The 16837-nt window shown below is 32.9% G+C and overlaps 2 protein-coding genes across 2 annotated transcripts in view; one reads left to right on the top strand and one right to left on the bottom strand.

Moving 5' to 3' along the window:
• The window catches only part of LOC115889076 (putative nuclease HARBI1), a 44194-nt gene extending 43070 nt beyond the window's left edge, over positions 1–1124 (top strand). The window contains exons 2-3 of the mRNA XM_030908991.1: positions 399–968; positions 1035–1124. Of these exons, the coding sequence (XP_030764851.1) occupies positions 399–968; positions 1035–1124 (660 nt within the window). The remainder of the gene's footprint in view (positions 1–398; positions 969–1034) is intronic.
• A 2100-nt stretch (positions 1125–3224) lies between these two features.
• On the bottom strand, positions 3225–3587 carry LOC115889077. Its single transcript, XM_030908992.1, has one exon. The coding sequence runs from the start codon at positions 3585–3587 to the stop codon at positions 3225–3227; it is 363 nt and encodes a 120-aa protein (XP_030764852.1).
• Between the last annotated feature and the right edge of the window lie 13250 nt (positions 3588–16837).

Consider the following 16837-nt stretch of genomic DNA (forward strand, 5'->3'; position numbering starts at 1 on the left):
CGTCCAGGGGTATCACGTCACATCCCTTGCGATTATAGAAATCTTAGTTCAATTTAGTTTTCAATTTTCGGAATATTACTATCTATTCAGAAAACATTTATGTTTTTTGACATTTTTCACGCAAGTTTCTAACCCTAACCTAAAAATTTAAAAAAATAATATGTATATTTAATTTAATATGTTTTCTTAGTTCATAGTTTGTTGTTTTTCTGTTGAAAATTTGAAAGCAAGGAGTTCAAGTTTCACGTGTGTTAGCTTTGTGCCCTTGCAAAGTACTTATTACATTAAATAATAAAAATAATGTAGGTATTTGAATACTGTCAATACATAAAATACACAATTAAATTGGGTCAATATTCAGCAACTACCTAGCAAGCAAGCTAATATTTTTATTTTAGATGCTGCCTGTTCAAATCTTGGGTGCAATTTTGGTCAATAATGATGAAAATCAACAGGAAATTCATCAATATAATATTGAAAGAGGGTTTATGAGGGGCGAAAGTGACCCATTTTTACTAAGAGACACACAATTCATTGATCTGTTTCGATTAACTAAAGATATGGTTCATTATTTATGTGTAACAATAGTTCCTCATATGTCACAAACAACACATCCAAGTGCGGTTGATCCTACATTAAGGATTTTTTCCAGTTTATACTTCTATGCAACAGGTTCTTATCAAAGGACGATAGGACAAACTTTTCAGTTATCTATGGCCCAAAATACTGTTAGTAAATGTATTGATGAAGTAACTGATCTGATTGTCGACCATCTAACTGAAGAATGGATTAAATTTCCTCGAAATTTTAACGATAAGCTAAAGATAAAAAGGCAATTTATGGAAAAGTACCATTTTCCGGGATGCATTGGTGCTATAGATTGCACCCATATTGCTATTGTAGCTCCAGCTGAGGAGGAGCACAATTATCTGAATAGAAAAGGATTTCACTCCAAGAATGTGCAAATTGTGAGTTAAAATTAAAGTTCATAGTAATTTAATCTTAAAAACAATAATTAATGAATTGAATTTTAGATATGTGATGCCAATTTAAAAATTTTAAATGTTAATGCCAGATGGGGAGGTGCAACTCATGATGCATTTATATGGAGACAATCCACATAAGAGAGTATCTTGAAGAATGTTATAATAATGGGGATCATAGGAGTTAGCTCATTGGCGATAGTGGCTACCCGCAGGAGCCATGGCTGATGACACCGATTCTAAATGCTGCTCCAGATTCACCCGAGGATAGATTTTTGCCAGAACTTGTATTGAAAGATGCAATGGTGTTTTAAAAACGAGATTTAGGTAAGTAAGATCAATATTTATTTCTTTAATATGCACTTGCCCTCTAGACGTGATACATGATTATTAGAAGGTATAAAATAGTAAAGCATCTGCCAAACAAATCCTTTAATTATTTTTCAAGTGAATTGACAAATAGTCATATAGTGTTTAAAAGGCTGTTTTCCTTTTGTACCTAGGTGTTTAATGGGAGAACGAGTTATAAGATATAATCCTACCAAATGTGGGCAAAGGACAACGGCTTGTGCAGTACTACATAACATTTGCATTAGTGGCAGATCAGAACTGGAGGAGCCCCCTATAATTAATGACAATGAATTTAATAATATTAATAATTAATATCTAAATAATGCTCATCAAGCAGTAAATGGCAGGGATGTTAGAGATCTTTTAATTCAAAGATATTTTAACTCGGCATTTGTATAACAATTAATTGAGCATCTAACTTTTCACTTGCATAGGAAATAGTTTTGTATTTTGTATTGTTTCACATAATTATTTCATTCATCTTCTTAATAGAGTTACTATTTTTCATTTATTAATATTACAGAAGTACTTATATAATTTTTATATTTTTACTTTAGTATGGATCTAACTTATTGCTCAGCTTTTAGGATAACAATAAACTACAAATTTTGAAAAATACAGATGAAGTCTTAATTTTTATTCATGTCTATTTTTATAAGCTCAAGTTAACCTGCAAAAAAAACACCCTTCTTTAAAAGCAGGAGAAAATTAATTGGAGCTTATAAAATCGAGCATTATTACATATTTTCCTAAGCTTCAAAAAAAAATTCAATGAAAAACTGAAATAAAGGACAAAGAAGTTTTAGTAGTTATTTGAGGAAAAAATATAAATTTATCATTATTTCTTCAGGTCTTTTATGGCATCAACTAATTCACCTAGATGATTAGCAATTTTTGATATTTTATTGTCCATTCTTTCTAGTACTTCAAGCACAGAATTGTTCATGGATTCAAGCCGTTCATTCAGCTGGGTTTCTCTGCATCGTGATGATGTCCCTTTATAAGTGGATGTGGGTGTCATTTTACGATTGTTTTCTATTAGATCTAAATGTGTTAAAATTTGTTACTAAATTACCAAATAAAAAATAATCTATTTGCAAAAAAATGTCTAATCTAACTTGATACTTACTATAATGGGTTGTATGAGGAGATGTGATAGAAATGTTAACTTTTATCAGGTATCTGAGTTGGTGTTTAAATATTACAGGAACCTATTTTCAAAAGTCCTTGTGCTTGTGTTTCTTCGGCAATTATTCTAATCGAGTTGGCCTGGTTTTGAGTTTGACCTATGAATTTTAAGTAGGTTTTTTTTCTAATTTATTTATTAAATTTTTGTAATCAATGACACCAAGCACATTCAAATTGGATATGCTGGTGGCAGCATTATGACACAAACGTGAACATTGAATATAGCAATCCTTTAGCAAAGTTTTATGATGATTTTGAAAGTAAAATTGAAAGTCATCAAAATAGGGACCAATATACTGATTTCAACAACAAAAAAAAAGATTTGGCTGTTTAGATGCTGCATCTAAGAATATTAAGTCACAAGCTTACCTGCAAAATAGGTTTCATCAAGGGTTTCACTACTTGGGGGTTAATTATTTTTTTGAGCTTCATTTTCCTTGAATTCATGAATTCGTCCTGTCTGTGTATTCTTTATTTATCGTAGATAACATCTTTTTATTACTTTGAGAGTGAGCTACAATCTTAGAGGAATTAGAATGAAAATGGGGATAGTTCCTTCCTATATGAAGACTAAATACTTACTTGTTAAAAATGGCGTACATTGGCTATTTTTGAGGGTTAAGAAGATAGGTTTATTCAATTTAATTTGCTTTAAGGGCGGCTGCTGTTCGGGCACTATATGCAGAGGGCTGACGGATCTTTTTATCCCACTTCCATAACTTTTGGATTTCCCTCGGCATCTACCTTGCCCATTATGGCTAAAAGCCGTTCCTCAAAAGACGTCAGTGTTACATTTTGTGGGGGCCCACCTCCTGTACCTTCCAGGTGGGTGCTGATTGAACCGGCTTTAGCTTTAGTTTTACTTTTCCAATCTATTATGGTTTTTTTACATTCTTCTGTCTTTTTCTCCCCCATGCCAGGACTGTTAAGCATGACCGTTAGTTCCTTCCAACTTTGTTGAAGAACCTCTCTCCCTTTTAAACTTTTCGACTTATTTGTTATAATTTCCGGGTGTTGCTCTGCAAAGTCCAAAATTACTGCCCAGTGATCAGACTGAATCCTCATGTTTGTGGATATTGATAATTAAAATTAATTATTTTATACACTTGCACCACCGACTTGCCACTTGCATTGATATTTTAAATAAAACAAATCAAATAGAAAATTATTCCAAATCCACTAACCAAAACCAACCTAACCTTACAAAAATTCATAAAAATGACGTTTTAACTTTTTGACGTGAATAATTTGTCGTCTATGTCAGAAGCATTAAGAAGAAAGAGCAAGAACATATTTTCTATCAGCTAAATGTTGTAGAATGTATTCGATTCTACCCGGGAGGGTGGGGAAAGGGGCGAGCATTTAAATTTCCTTCATGATACCAATTTCTCGCCTGCAAGCGATAATAAACGGTTGCTAGGTAACGTGACGTCATTAAAATAGAATTCTCTTTGTTGTGATCCTTGGCCAGGTACACCCGAAACTAGGTCCACACCATAATGTTCAGTGGCGGTAGTCCAAGCCTGTAAAACTGTGCGAATCAAATCTTGTTTATTTCAAGAAGCTGCTCGTTCTATTTCAATCTTCATTAGACCCATATGTTTTCAATGGGACTAAGGTCTGGTGAAGCTGCTGGCTCTGGAATTGTTGCCAAAAGGTGTTCTTGCATTCAAGCTTGAGTATAGACAGACGTATGGCATCTCGCATTATCCTGCTGAAAACGCCACCACTCTGGATATAAAACATGAGCCGTTTCAAGAAGAAAACCATTTAAAATATCACAATATCTTGCACTATTAACAGTTCCATCAACTGTACACAGAGGTGTAGCACCACGCTGAGATATTGCTCCCCAAACCATTCTTTTAGTGGGAAATTTTGAAACTTGAACGGTAACATTTTCTTTTGATAGGATTTTTAGGTGATTTCCACCAAGCTGGAAACACTTTCGTCAGAAATAAAAACATTATTAAAATTATCTTCGTGAAAACGTTGAGAAAAATCCATTCTTCGCTGCCTTTGTAGAGGTGTTATTGCAGAGACTTGTTTGGCTTCCTTGATATGTAGCCTTGTCTTTTCAGTGACATGCGTACGGTTTCTGGACACACTTTTAATTTTCGCTTACTTCCAAATCTGTTAACCAATTTGCAAAACCCTATAGGCGTGGATGCTGTCGTCCTAATGCCACTAAAGCGTTTAAATTGTTTTAGCGAATCTTACGCGGTCTTCCTGAAACTGGTCCATGCTACATATCTTTGCCAATTTTTATCCTCTTTATTGTCTCATACACTGCACTTCTTCCGAGTTCAGTCAATTGCACTGATTTTTTAACGTTTCGAACACCTTTTCTATAGAAATATTCCACCATTTCACTTTTTTTTTACTTGCGACATTATTTCTCAAATCTTAAGCCGGTTTACAATCAACAATATTTGACAGATGGTGTTGCCATGCGATTTTGACCATAGCCTACTATTGGCACAACCTACGTGATGGATTACTGTTGTCTTAGGGTGTTACGGAAAAAAAATACATTAAAATTAGGGGAAGAATATAAAATTCCGGATACTTTCTAGACGGACTATATATCTAAAACTACTACTCAAAATATAGCATAATGTTACGGAATATATATGGTCATATTCAAATTAAAATTTCTACACATTTATAAGTAATTATACAGGGTGTCCCAGAAATTAGTGCAAGTATTTAAGGGGTGGTAGATCTGCCCAACAGAAATATATTTTCTCTTTACCATTTTTAAAATAAATTTATAATAACCGAGTTATTTAACTTCGAAAATTTAAAAAAATAATGGCAACATTTTTTTGGAACGATTGAAATTGTTTAAAAAATTATTTGTGGCGTTTTATCAAAAATAGCATATTTTATTCGGAGTAAAAATTACTTTTAGTGCCTTGGCTGTATGTCGTCAAACGTACAGCCTCGTCGCAAAAAGTTTAATTTTTACTCCTAATAAAACAATATGCTATTTTACGGGCTTACCTTACATTTGCCTATTATTATTATGATATGCTGTATAAAATGCTGTTAAATGATCTTAACTCATCCAGTTAAGAGTAAGGATTATCTTATAACTATTGAGGGAAACAATTGCAAATATTTGGTAATAATATAAAAAATGTGTACTTACAACTGCGTGTACCCGCGACTTCGTTCGAGTCGAATTAATCATTTGTAATGGTGATGATAAAGCCAAGCAAGAATTTCCATTAACATACAAACTGGATAAAATTTTCTCACATTTATGTCAGCATGAGAAAAAACAATATGGCGATATTATTATATAACTTGGTAATATTTGAGGGGTGGTTTCATCTCGTTGATTTGACTTTCGAAATCAATGTCTCAATTTGAACTCTCCATTTTGACTTTCGAAAAATCCGTTTGCCAAAAATAAGCTTTTTACGTCAAGCAGTTTAAGCAGAATCGTGCTTAATCAATTACCCAACTTTTTGGAACACCCTGTATGATTTTAAAAAAATCAAATTATGTAAAAAAACAAAATAAATTGTGCGTGTCCAAGCGTTTTCCCGAAAGACTAACCGTTTTTTAAATAACAAATATTGTAATATTTGAGGGGCGTTTTCACCCTCTTGGAATTTGAGATTCAAGAAACCCCTCCTTATCGAACCTCTACACCCCACAGTCAATCTGTTTGCCAAAAATCAGCTTTAAACGTTGAAGCAGAATCGTGATTACTCAATGGTCATATTTTATGAAACACCCTGTATAAATTTTTAAAAAATCTTAAAATATGTAAAATAAGAAAATAAGATATACGTGTTTAAGAGTTTTTCCGAAAAACTCACCGTTTTTTGATAAAATATATTCTAATATTTGAGGGGTCGTTTCACCCCCTTAGAATTCAAGTTTCGAAAAATTCCTTTTTATCGAACCTCTACACCCTAAAGTCAATCCGTTTTCCAAAAATCAGCTTTTTACGTCAAACGCTTTAAGCAGGATCGTGATTAATCAATGACCAGATTTTTCGAAACACCCTGTATACATTTTTAAAAAATCTTAAAATTGTAAAACAAAATAAAATATACGTGTTTAAGCGTTTTTTCGGAAACTTGGCCGTTTTTTAAATAAAAAATATTGTAACAAATATTGTAATATTTTAGAGGCGTTTTCACCCTCTTGGAATTTGAGATTCGAGAAACCCTTCCTTATCGAACCTCTCAATCAATCCGTTTGGCAAAAATCAGCTTTAAACGTCAAGCAGTTTAAGCAGAATCGTGATTAGTCAATGACCAGATTTTTCGAAACAACCTGTAAACATTTTTAAAAAATCTTAAAATATGTAAAAAAACAAAATAAAATATACGTGTTTAAGCGTTTTTTCGGAAACTTGACTGTTTTTTAAATAAAAAATATTGTAATATATGAGGGGTAGTTTCACCCTTTTTAAAAAATCTTAAAATATGTAAAAAAAACAAAATAAAATATACGTGTTTAAGCGTTTTTTTCGGAAACGACCTTTTTTTAAATAAAAAAAATTGTAATATTTGAGGGGTAGTTTTACCCTCTTGGAACTGGAATTTCGAAAAATCCCTTCTTATCGAACCTCTACACCCTAGAAATCAACCTGTATGCCAAAATTGAGCTTCTTACGTTGAGTGGTTTAAGCAGGATCGTGATTAATCAGTATGTCAGTCACTTAAGGATTTTATATATTAGTAGAGATTAGTATAGATTACTTGTGATATTATGAAATGCAACTATGCATTATGTGTCGCGCGATGATTAATTTATCGCGACCCATTAATACTAAAAATAGAATAATTACTATTAAGATTTACAGAAGAACAGTTGTACAATTAATTCAAGAATAAAGTTGATTTTTATAGAAGTCCTAGAGCATATTTCCTTCAGAGCATTCAATGCGAACCACCCAAATAAGAACATTACAACACACAGAATGTGGATAACGTAGGAAGTGGCATCATTGCATTCTCTCGAAGCACTCTAAAAAAAATTACGGAATCTGAACAATTCAAAAGTTTTTCAATAAAAATTTCAGGGAAAATAGAAAACTTTTCAAAACTCAATATTTCTTTTGCAAAAAAACCTCATGGGCGTGTTTCTGGGCTCGAACTATTTCCAGTTAAAATACTTACACTTATTTCTGGAACACCCTGTATAATGAATCACAATGTCAAGTAAGGCAGATTAATCGTATCGTTCCATCTTCTTTTTTGTGATCTATTTTGAATAGTTCTTCTACAGAAACAGACTCTCATGGTTGGTGTAACATTTGAAGGAGCAGGTCAACGATATAAATAAAACATACGGTGCAAATTATACCTTTCCAACATATTTTAGTTTTGGGGGATATAGGTATATTTAAGCAATTCTCATGCAGAACCTAGTGTTTAGTCTAGACAAAAGGATTAATTGGAGTTACGGTAGGTCAGATTATTAAACTGAAGGACTTCTGAAGGAGATTTATAGTTAACTGCAGGTTTTATAGCTACAGATAATAGATAATTTTATATTTTTATAAAATTGTTGCGCAGATAATTAGATTTATTATTGTCGGTTGTGGATGTGGTATATGTTGTTCGGTAATTTATACTTTTTAAGTAAAAAAAAAAATGAGTAAATTTTGACATCTAGTGAGCTCCGTCACGTTGGAACCCGCTTTCAAGAAAAGTTTTCGATTTTTGGCTTATTATTAACTACAAACGATGCAATTGATTGTAGTAATTTCAATTTTTTTGTAGTACTAATAATTAGCCAGAAAAAGTAAACAATTGTGCGCAATGTAATAAAAAGAAAAAATATTGTTTTAAAAAGCTCTAAAAACCTTCAAAATCGTTTGTAGTTTTATGTAGTAGCAAGAAAATTCAATAAAAGATTCTTGGAATTAGTGAATTATAGTAAAATTTGAAAATTAACATAGTTTGACAGAATGTCTTTAGTTGTAGCCAAACTACAAACGATTTGAAGGTTTTTAGACCTTTGTTAAAACAATATTTTTCTCTTTATTACATTGCGCACAATTGTTTACTTTTTCTGGCTAATTATTAGTATTACAAAAAAATTGAATTTACTACAATCAATTACATCGTTCGTAGTTTGGGTACAACTATTATGTCAATATTATGTCAAACTATGTTAATTTTCATATTTTACTATAATTCACTAATTCCAAGGATCTTTTATTGAATTTTTTTGCTACTACATAACACTACAAACGATTTTGAAGGTTTTTAGACTTTTGTTAAAACAATATTTTTTCTCTCTATTACATTGCGCACAATTGTTTAGTTTTTCTGGCTAATTATTAGTACTACAAAAAAATTGAATTTACTACAATCAATTGCATCGTTTGTAGTTTGGGTACAACTAAAGACATGTCAAACTATGTTAATTTTCATATTTTACTATAATTCACCAATTCCAAGGATCTTTTATTAAATTTTTTTCCTACTACATAAAACTACAAACGATTTTGAAGGTTTTGAGACCTTTGTTAAAACAATATTTTTTCTCTTTATTACATTGCGCACAATTGCTAACTTTTTCTGGCTAATTATTAGTACTACAAAAAAATTGAATTTGCTATAATCAATTGCATCGTTTGTAGTTAATAATAAGCCAAAAATCGAAAACTTTACTTGAAAGCGGGTTCTAACGTGACGGAGCTCATCTAGTGTATCAGAAGAATATGTATCTGTTTTGACGTTTTATTAATAAGATCCATTTCTGACATGATCTTTTTTAACTTAACTCCTTTTTATAGATACAAGAATATACAGGGAGATTGAAAAAGTTCACAACAAATAGGATTATTTTATTATCATTTAATTTGAAGAGTGAGAAAAAAGATTCCTAGGTACTGAGTTATTGAAAAAAATGTTTATACGGAAGTTTTTCATCATGTCCAATAACAAAAAATATTTATGTATCAAGTGATAACTCTAATGGCGGCGAATTACATGAATCCGCTATAACACATGGATAAAAATATTGTCTAAAATCAAAAGTATACCCTTGTCTCAAGAACCATATGCTTTTCATATACAAATACACTCACCGGCATGAAAAACGGACACCTCAAAATTTTGATGCAATTTTTAAGTTTAATATATTTTGTACTATTGTGCCGGTTTTGATGATTTTTTAAGAAATTTGTAGCTAAATTATTTGAATTTTTAGTGTATCTTTCTAAATTAATAATAAAAGTTCTCATCTGTCAATTTATTTTTTCGGGAAAATTATGCGAGGATTATTTAATTTTATATTTTATATTGTACGGGGAATTATACTTTGGTAAACTTTATATTTTTAGCCTTAAGTACAGTGTGACAGTGATCTGTAACGTCATTATAAATATAGTAAAAACTAAAAATATAAATTTTCCGACTATCGACTGGTTTAATAACCTATACAAACTTAACATTTTGAAGTGTACACATTTAAGATTTAGGCTACCTAACTAAACTAAGCTTAATAAACTTTCTAATTTCTAATTAACCCACGAGACTTTGGAGTGGAACTTTAAATCGCCTTTTATAATTGAACACATAAAGGGGGGATCATAAATTGCGACGAACATAATAAATTCTAACCATACCCATCAATCGCGTCAATTCAGGACAAGAAACTCTGCCTTCTATCTGATGTTGATTCTCTCTGGCATTTTTGAGTAGCAAAGTTATATCGAACGATAAGACTCTCTTTAACATCGAACTTATTGCTTCCCGTTTCATATTACAGCAACGATAGAAATCGCGATAGCGTGGACCATAGAATATACGGCCTACACAATTTCTTGTTGTTTAATGAAATAGAGAGGAGGCCCTTCTCAATGATTTAACGACTACCGCTTCGCCAGATGTACAGTTGTCAATAATTCTTAAACAGTACAAGGAAATACTACGGTTTCTATCTAATAATGGTTATTTAGTATCAAAGAGGAAATTTACTGCGTGGGGTTATAAAGCGTATATTTTCGAAGATTAAAGGAAACAAAGTGATAATTTAAATTTAATTAAAATAGCAAAGTGGGTAGATTGAAGCACAAGATAACAGAAATTGATATTCTTTTCAATTTTAACTGTATCGGCTATTTAAATATCATGAAATAGACCATAATGAAAACTCTCCTCCGCAGCTTATATACAAGGTGTCCCAATATACTCTGAACATAGAGCTACTGTGTATTTTTGGAATCAAAATAAGTTCATTGGACACAATTTATCTCTATACAAAAGTGCTTCGTTTGTCCGCTAGAAGGCATCAAACTTTAAAAAAACAAACACATTTTTTTAGATATTTTAAAAATCGTTATTCCGATTGGAATGAGATTTTGGGTGTCTATGTTTTGCTAAGTACTCTAACATTTGAGTTTCACAAAAAAACAAAAAAAAGTACGGGGATGGTCAAAACTTCCCCCACCCCTATATTAATTTTAGTACTTATAAATATTTTCCGACTCCACCGAAGGCCAAATTTCTTGTCGTAAAATGGTCCCTCTAGTATTTACCACATTTTTGTCTCCGGTTAAAAAAAACACCACCGTGTATACTTTTTGAGGAAACACAATATTTTTCCAAAGCTGACTTGCTTTTTTTTCTGTTTGTTTTGAAAATGTTTTTCTGTCACATAGATCCATGGAGGCGCATAAAATCTATTATGCTCTAGCGGGTTATTATGCTATCTAGTTGGCGAAAATATGGAATTTTATGTTAGTATCACAAATTATATTCATGAATAATGAATAAGCTGAATAAAAAGCTTAAAAAAATAATTTTTAAATTAATTATCATTTGGTTTAATTTTGATTGGTGCCCTCTAATGGACAAACGAAGCACTTTTGGATAAAGGTAATGGTGTTGTGCGACCTGCAGTTTCCTTGTGATGTCCGTTTTAAGTGGCTAGGTTTCGCATGCATACACATTAGTCGAATGTTTTCTTCTTTAGATAAAGTGACATTCTAGATTTGTTCTAGCAGATTTTCTTGCATAAGTACTCCATAGTAACTTTAGATAACAAAAGTAGTAAAATACATAGAAAATACCATAACAATTTATGTCATTTTTCCAATACTATTGAGCATAATTTGAGTTTTGTAGAATTAAAACTTACAAAATTTTTGCAAATTCCAATTTATGAAAATATTAACTATAGGTACCTATCCATTACAATCGTGTAAGGACAGGCAGTAAAACAGACAGATACTGTATTTTATATGGAGTTATACAAAATGAATGAAGCTAAAAATTGCTCATATAAGCTAGAGTGGAGGGATGGATATTCGTGATTGGGCACATTACAGTTTCGATCCACAAATTTATCCGTCATAAGTAAAAATTCTCCAAAATAAATACACGCAAAAAATCGATGAGCATCTTGTACAATTAATATCATCATATCTGAGTGAAAGAAAAATAAAACTTGAATCGTGTGAGACCACTAAGATTGTGTCAATTTATGGTGGTGTTCCTCAAGGATTGGTCCTTGGCCCAACCTTGTGGAACATTCTATATGATAGTTTGCTAGAGACCCGCATGCCAGATGGAATTACACTCGTTGGTTTTGCAGACGGCATCGCCATGGTTGTAACAGCTAGTAGTGAGGAATCCTTGATGAATTTGGCCGACACCGGACTAATACGAGTAACAAAGTGGATGAGGAGGCAAAACCTTCAACTTGCACCTCATAAAACGGAAGCAGTTCTACTAGCGACCAAGAAAAAAATAGCTAGACTATATTTTTTAATGTAGTGCAAACAATAGTTAATCCGAGTAGTGCCATTAAGTATCTTGGTGTATGGCTGGACTCAAAACTGACGTTCGGGGTAGATATTGACAAAACTGTTGTTAAAGCGCCGAAGACGATATCGGCATTGACTAGTCCCATGTCGAATATCAGGGGTCCCAAGCCATCCAAAAGGTGTATTCTGGCAAGTGTGGTACATTCTCAATTACTATATGCAGCACCGGCATGGCATACTATAATGCAGAATAAAAAACAACTGCAGAAACTTATAAGAGTGCAGAAAACAATATGCATCAGAGTTTGCTGTGCATACAGAACAATATCTGGTGAAGGTGCTTGCGTTGTGGCTGGAATTCCTCCAATAGAGCTTCTAATAAAAGAAAGATATACAACTTACTGTGGGTTGCCAAGGCAAGAAGCCCGAAGTAAAATGATTACTGAGTGGCAAAATAAATGGGAAAATGGAAAACATGGCAGATGGACACATAAACTTATCCCGAACATTGAAAAGTGGATTACTAGAGGCTACGGAGAAGTAGACTACTTGCTACTACTGCAAGCGTTGTCGGGTCATGGGTGCTTTGGTAAATATCTGTTTGTTCGAAAAAAAAGACCACATTTCAGTGTATATATTGTCATGCCGAATTATCATGACGAAGATGACGCAGAACATACTTTATTTGCATGCCTTAGATGGGATCAAATTGGAGGTCAATATTTGCATAATACAAAAAAAGTGTTCAACATAGGAAATGTAGCAAATAGCTTAGTTGGCGGGGAAAATGCCTGGGACAAAGTTACAATGATTATAAGACATATTATGGAAAATAAAGAGGAGTCACAGCGGCCGGATTAAAGAAATGAGAAAGCGGATTCCAATGCGGTTCTGTGGCAGGGCAGAGGAGGGTTTTTTAGCCGGTAGGAAACCGGCACTACCCTTTCAGGGTGTCTTATGCAATGCTTATTCTCCCTCCTCAACAAAAAAAAATACACGCAAACACAACAAATTTTGAAATCACATAGCACATTTCATAAACTTAGCTAAATTGCTTGACAATGACTCACAAACACGTGGATATGATCACAGTAGTTTAATTCCGTTTTTATTACCGATTCTGAACTGTTCTAGATCTGTGACACGAATGCGCAGGAGGAAATATGCGCCAATTTTTTATCTACACATGGGATATAGAGCTCTAGAACGGTTCAGAATCAGTAATAAGAATAACCTGAAGTAAGCTAGTATTGTTAGAATTGACGTATTTTGTTAGGAACGCCAAAAGTAGTTTAAAATTCGCTTCCAATTTAGAATTATTATCATTATCATATAAATATATAAACTCTCTAAACATTATTAGAGTCCCCACAGTTTGCGCAGTTTAACCTCTAGTACTGACTGTCGTACATAAGCAATTTTATAGTACAGTTTTACCTACAATGAACTGAGTGACACACTCACTTAAGCATATTTTTTTCTAAATGAAACAATTTTCATTTATTTCTCCCGACATACTGTTCTGTCTTGCATTTTGCTGACATGTGCAATAAAGAAAAAGAAAAAAAAAACAACGGTTAGTTATTAGAAGAAAATGGACCAAAGATTGGCTACTTAAATGAAATAATTATTTCCATTACAGTTGTGGGTTGGAACCTTTGGTGTTACACAGCAAAATAAAAACACTAAATCACCACAATACACCAAAACACTTTTACTTTTACACTGGACGCGCGTTTCGCTAACCATGTTAGCATCATTAGCAGATGATTATAAACTGCGCGTCCAGTGTAAAAGTAAAAGTGTTTTGGTGTATTGTGGTGATTTAGTGTTTTTATTTTGCAATTATTTCCATGTCAATTTGCTTGCTGATTTAAAAATTGAAAAACGGGATTGGAACTACCTAAGAATGGACGAAGAAACTTTCTTAGAACTATTTAAATTGATTTCTTCGAAAAACTACCACAGTATGATGCACATCATGCATGTACCAAAGGACTTAAGTTTAGGACTTACGTTAAAGACTACAATTTTTGAGCGACGTCTTGCCTTGCTGTAGATAAGTGTCGCTTAAAGTTGCTGCACTGATTAGCTTTGATGCCTATGTTTATGGGTTCTGCGCATCCATTAGTTTTTCCTCTCGTGGGTACTGGAGCACCCTAGCACCCACGCAGTCAGCGCCCCTGTAGGTTCATGAAATAATAAAAAGCGGTATAAATACCAACAATTGTTATTTTGGCAGATTTTTTTTTCATAAAGAACACCTAGTATTTTATTAAAAAAAAGATTCAAAAAATAAAAAAAAAATCTTAAAAGATACTCAGCCTGACTCATTGACTCCACAAAAAATATGAAGGCTGCAGAACAACATCGTTGAACTACAAAAACATCCTCGCGTTCCGTTATCATCTTTGATCGATTTATGAGCCAGCTAGACTGAAGATTACCTGAAAAAGGGCCTAAATCACTGAAAATATTTCAGTGAAACAAGCTGATAATGACGCTGATGTCCTCATAGTTGAAACAATAAAATTTAATGCAGCAAATACAACAAATTGTGGTTGTGACATCTAATTTGTTATATAATAATAGCTCCCGTATATAGCGTTTGCCGCCTTGGGAGTAGCAAGGTACAGCTTGCCATGCTAGAGCCGTTCGGTATACAAGGAAGGTAATGCGGCTAGCACCACGCTTCAACCGCCTATTATTACCTAAGGATTGTGAATCCCAAGTATTCATTTAAGGCTGAGGTACCCAAAACGACCTAGGTACCCAAACTATTTTTATTTTTAAAAAAATAGCCGGCTGATGAAATGCCGGGTGTGGGATACAACTAATATGTTGATTTGCTAATACTACTCAATGCACGGACTCCAATTAATCAAATTATCTATTGTTGAAACCTGGAACAACAACTAAAACAAAAGCGAACTAAAATATATTGTTCAAAAACTGTATTTGCTTTTACTAAATCGTAAAACCATATTTTACTTTTACATGCGATAACTGGCTTACTTACTACATCAGCAGCAATTTTGAGAAGATGTAAAGCAGCAGTATCAAAATTATTTGAAAAAAAAAGATGAGATTGATATCGCTAAAGTATTAAAAATAAATTGATTCTTCTCCTCAATCCATAATCACAGCAGGATTTCGCATTCTCCTTGCAGTTTACGAAGTACAAATATTTATCTTTTGTAAAAAATGCACGGAACAATAAACAAGTACAACTATCTTGTCTTCCTCCAACAGCGGTCTCAGCTCAGCAACACTTGTATCGAACCTATTATCAGGTTAAAATATGACTAGGTAATTAATTGAACACAGCAGAATACTTTGTTCACCAGCGTGTACTAATTGTTGACCGTATGTACTGCTGATGAGGATTCATGAGATGCTACCGCAGAGAGAATTTGTGAACATGCATGAAGAAGAAGAGGAAGAAGGAGAACAAGAAGTCGAAGAAGACATGACTGTTGAAGTGGAATTCGGAAATTATGAATCAGACTAAAATATGAAGAGAAATCAATAACTAGAATCAAATAATTAGAAAGTTGTTCCAGAAAATTCCGTTTCAATAACATTAGTGGAATAAGTCTACCGAGGAAACCACGGTGGCGTGGAAATATGCGCATAATATATAGAACATAACTCTATCGACATTTTGAATCGCAATATCTTAGAAGTGAGTAAAAGTGAGAAAAAGTACCAATGTGGACAAAAAGGCGTTGGCTACTAAAAATCATGTAATAAAACGTTTTTAACATAAAATCAACCAACTTCACAAATACCAAGCAAGAACTAAAAATGAAGCACCAAAATTACAGTGTGGTATCCGAACATCAAGGAGGCACCATAATCTATCATTGGACAACGATATTAGAAAACAAACAAGCGCAAAAATGAAACGCAAATAAAAGATAAATAACCTAGGAGGAGCTTCACTGTAACGAAATCTGTATATTATGATGATGATCACTATTATTTTTGAACGGATCTTGGTATTTATAGAATTAAGACCTTAACTTTGACATTTCATATTTCATTTATTCAATAAAGCGAATGCGCATTGAAAATACCAATTTTAAAAGCGGTAAAACATTTGGTACGACGAATTATTGGTACGAAATAAACAATATTGTTTTGTTTTTATTACATATTTTATTTTCTGCGTTCACGTGTTAAATTACGCTGTTATTAAACCAAGGTTCTCTTATCTTCGCGCCTAACACGCCAAATGTACGAAAACGGAATATAAATTACGAAAAGACAACAAAACCATTTACGATTGTAGGGTATGTCGATGTTTTATTTACGTCTGTGTGAATAAGAGAGCGAAATGGAGAAAATGAGGAAGGAATAAAAAGACTTAAGGCGGTAACAACAACAACTTGGCTCGAATATGTTGTTATTAAACTGACAAATTATGATTACCCAAAAAGCAACGACGAAAAATTTGCGGTAATATTTTTAAGGGTGTAATGTCCTGACGCGTCCGTTCGTCTTCATAATATCCTTTATTTTTATAAAAAAATCTCGAAAATAATACTATATTGAATAAAATTAC

The sequence above is a fragment of the Sitophilus oryzae genome, unplaced genomic scaffold (genome assembly GCF_002938485.1).
Source record: "Sitophilus oryzae breed Bouriz unplaced genomic scaffold, Soryzae_2.0 scaffold_810_pilon_pilon, whole genome shotgun sequence".
Taxonomy (NCBI): domain Eukaryota; kingdom Metazoa; phylum Arthropoda; class Insecta; order Coleoptera; family Curculionidae; genus Sitophilus; species Sitophilus oryzae.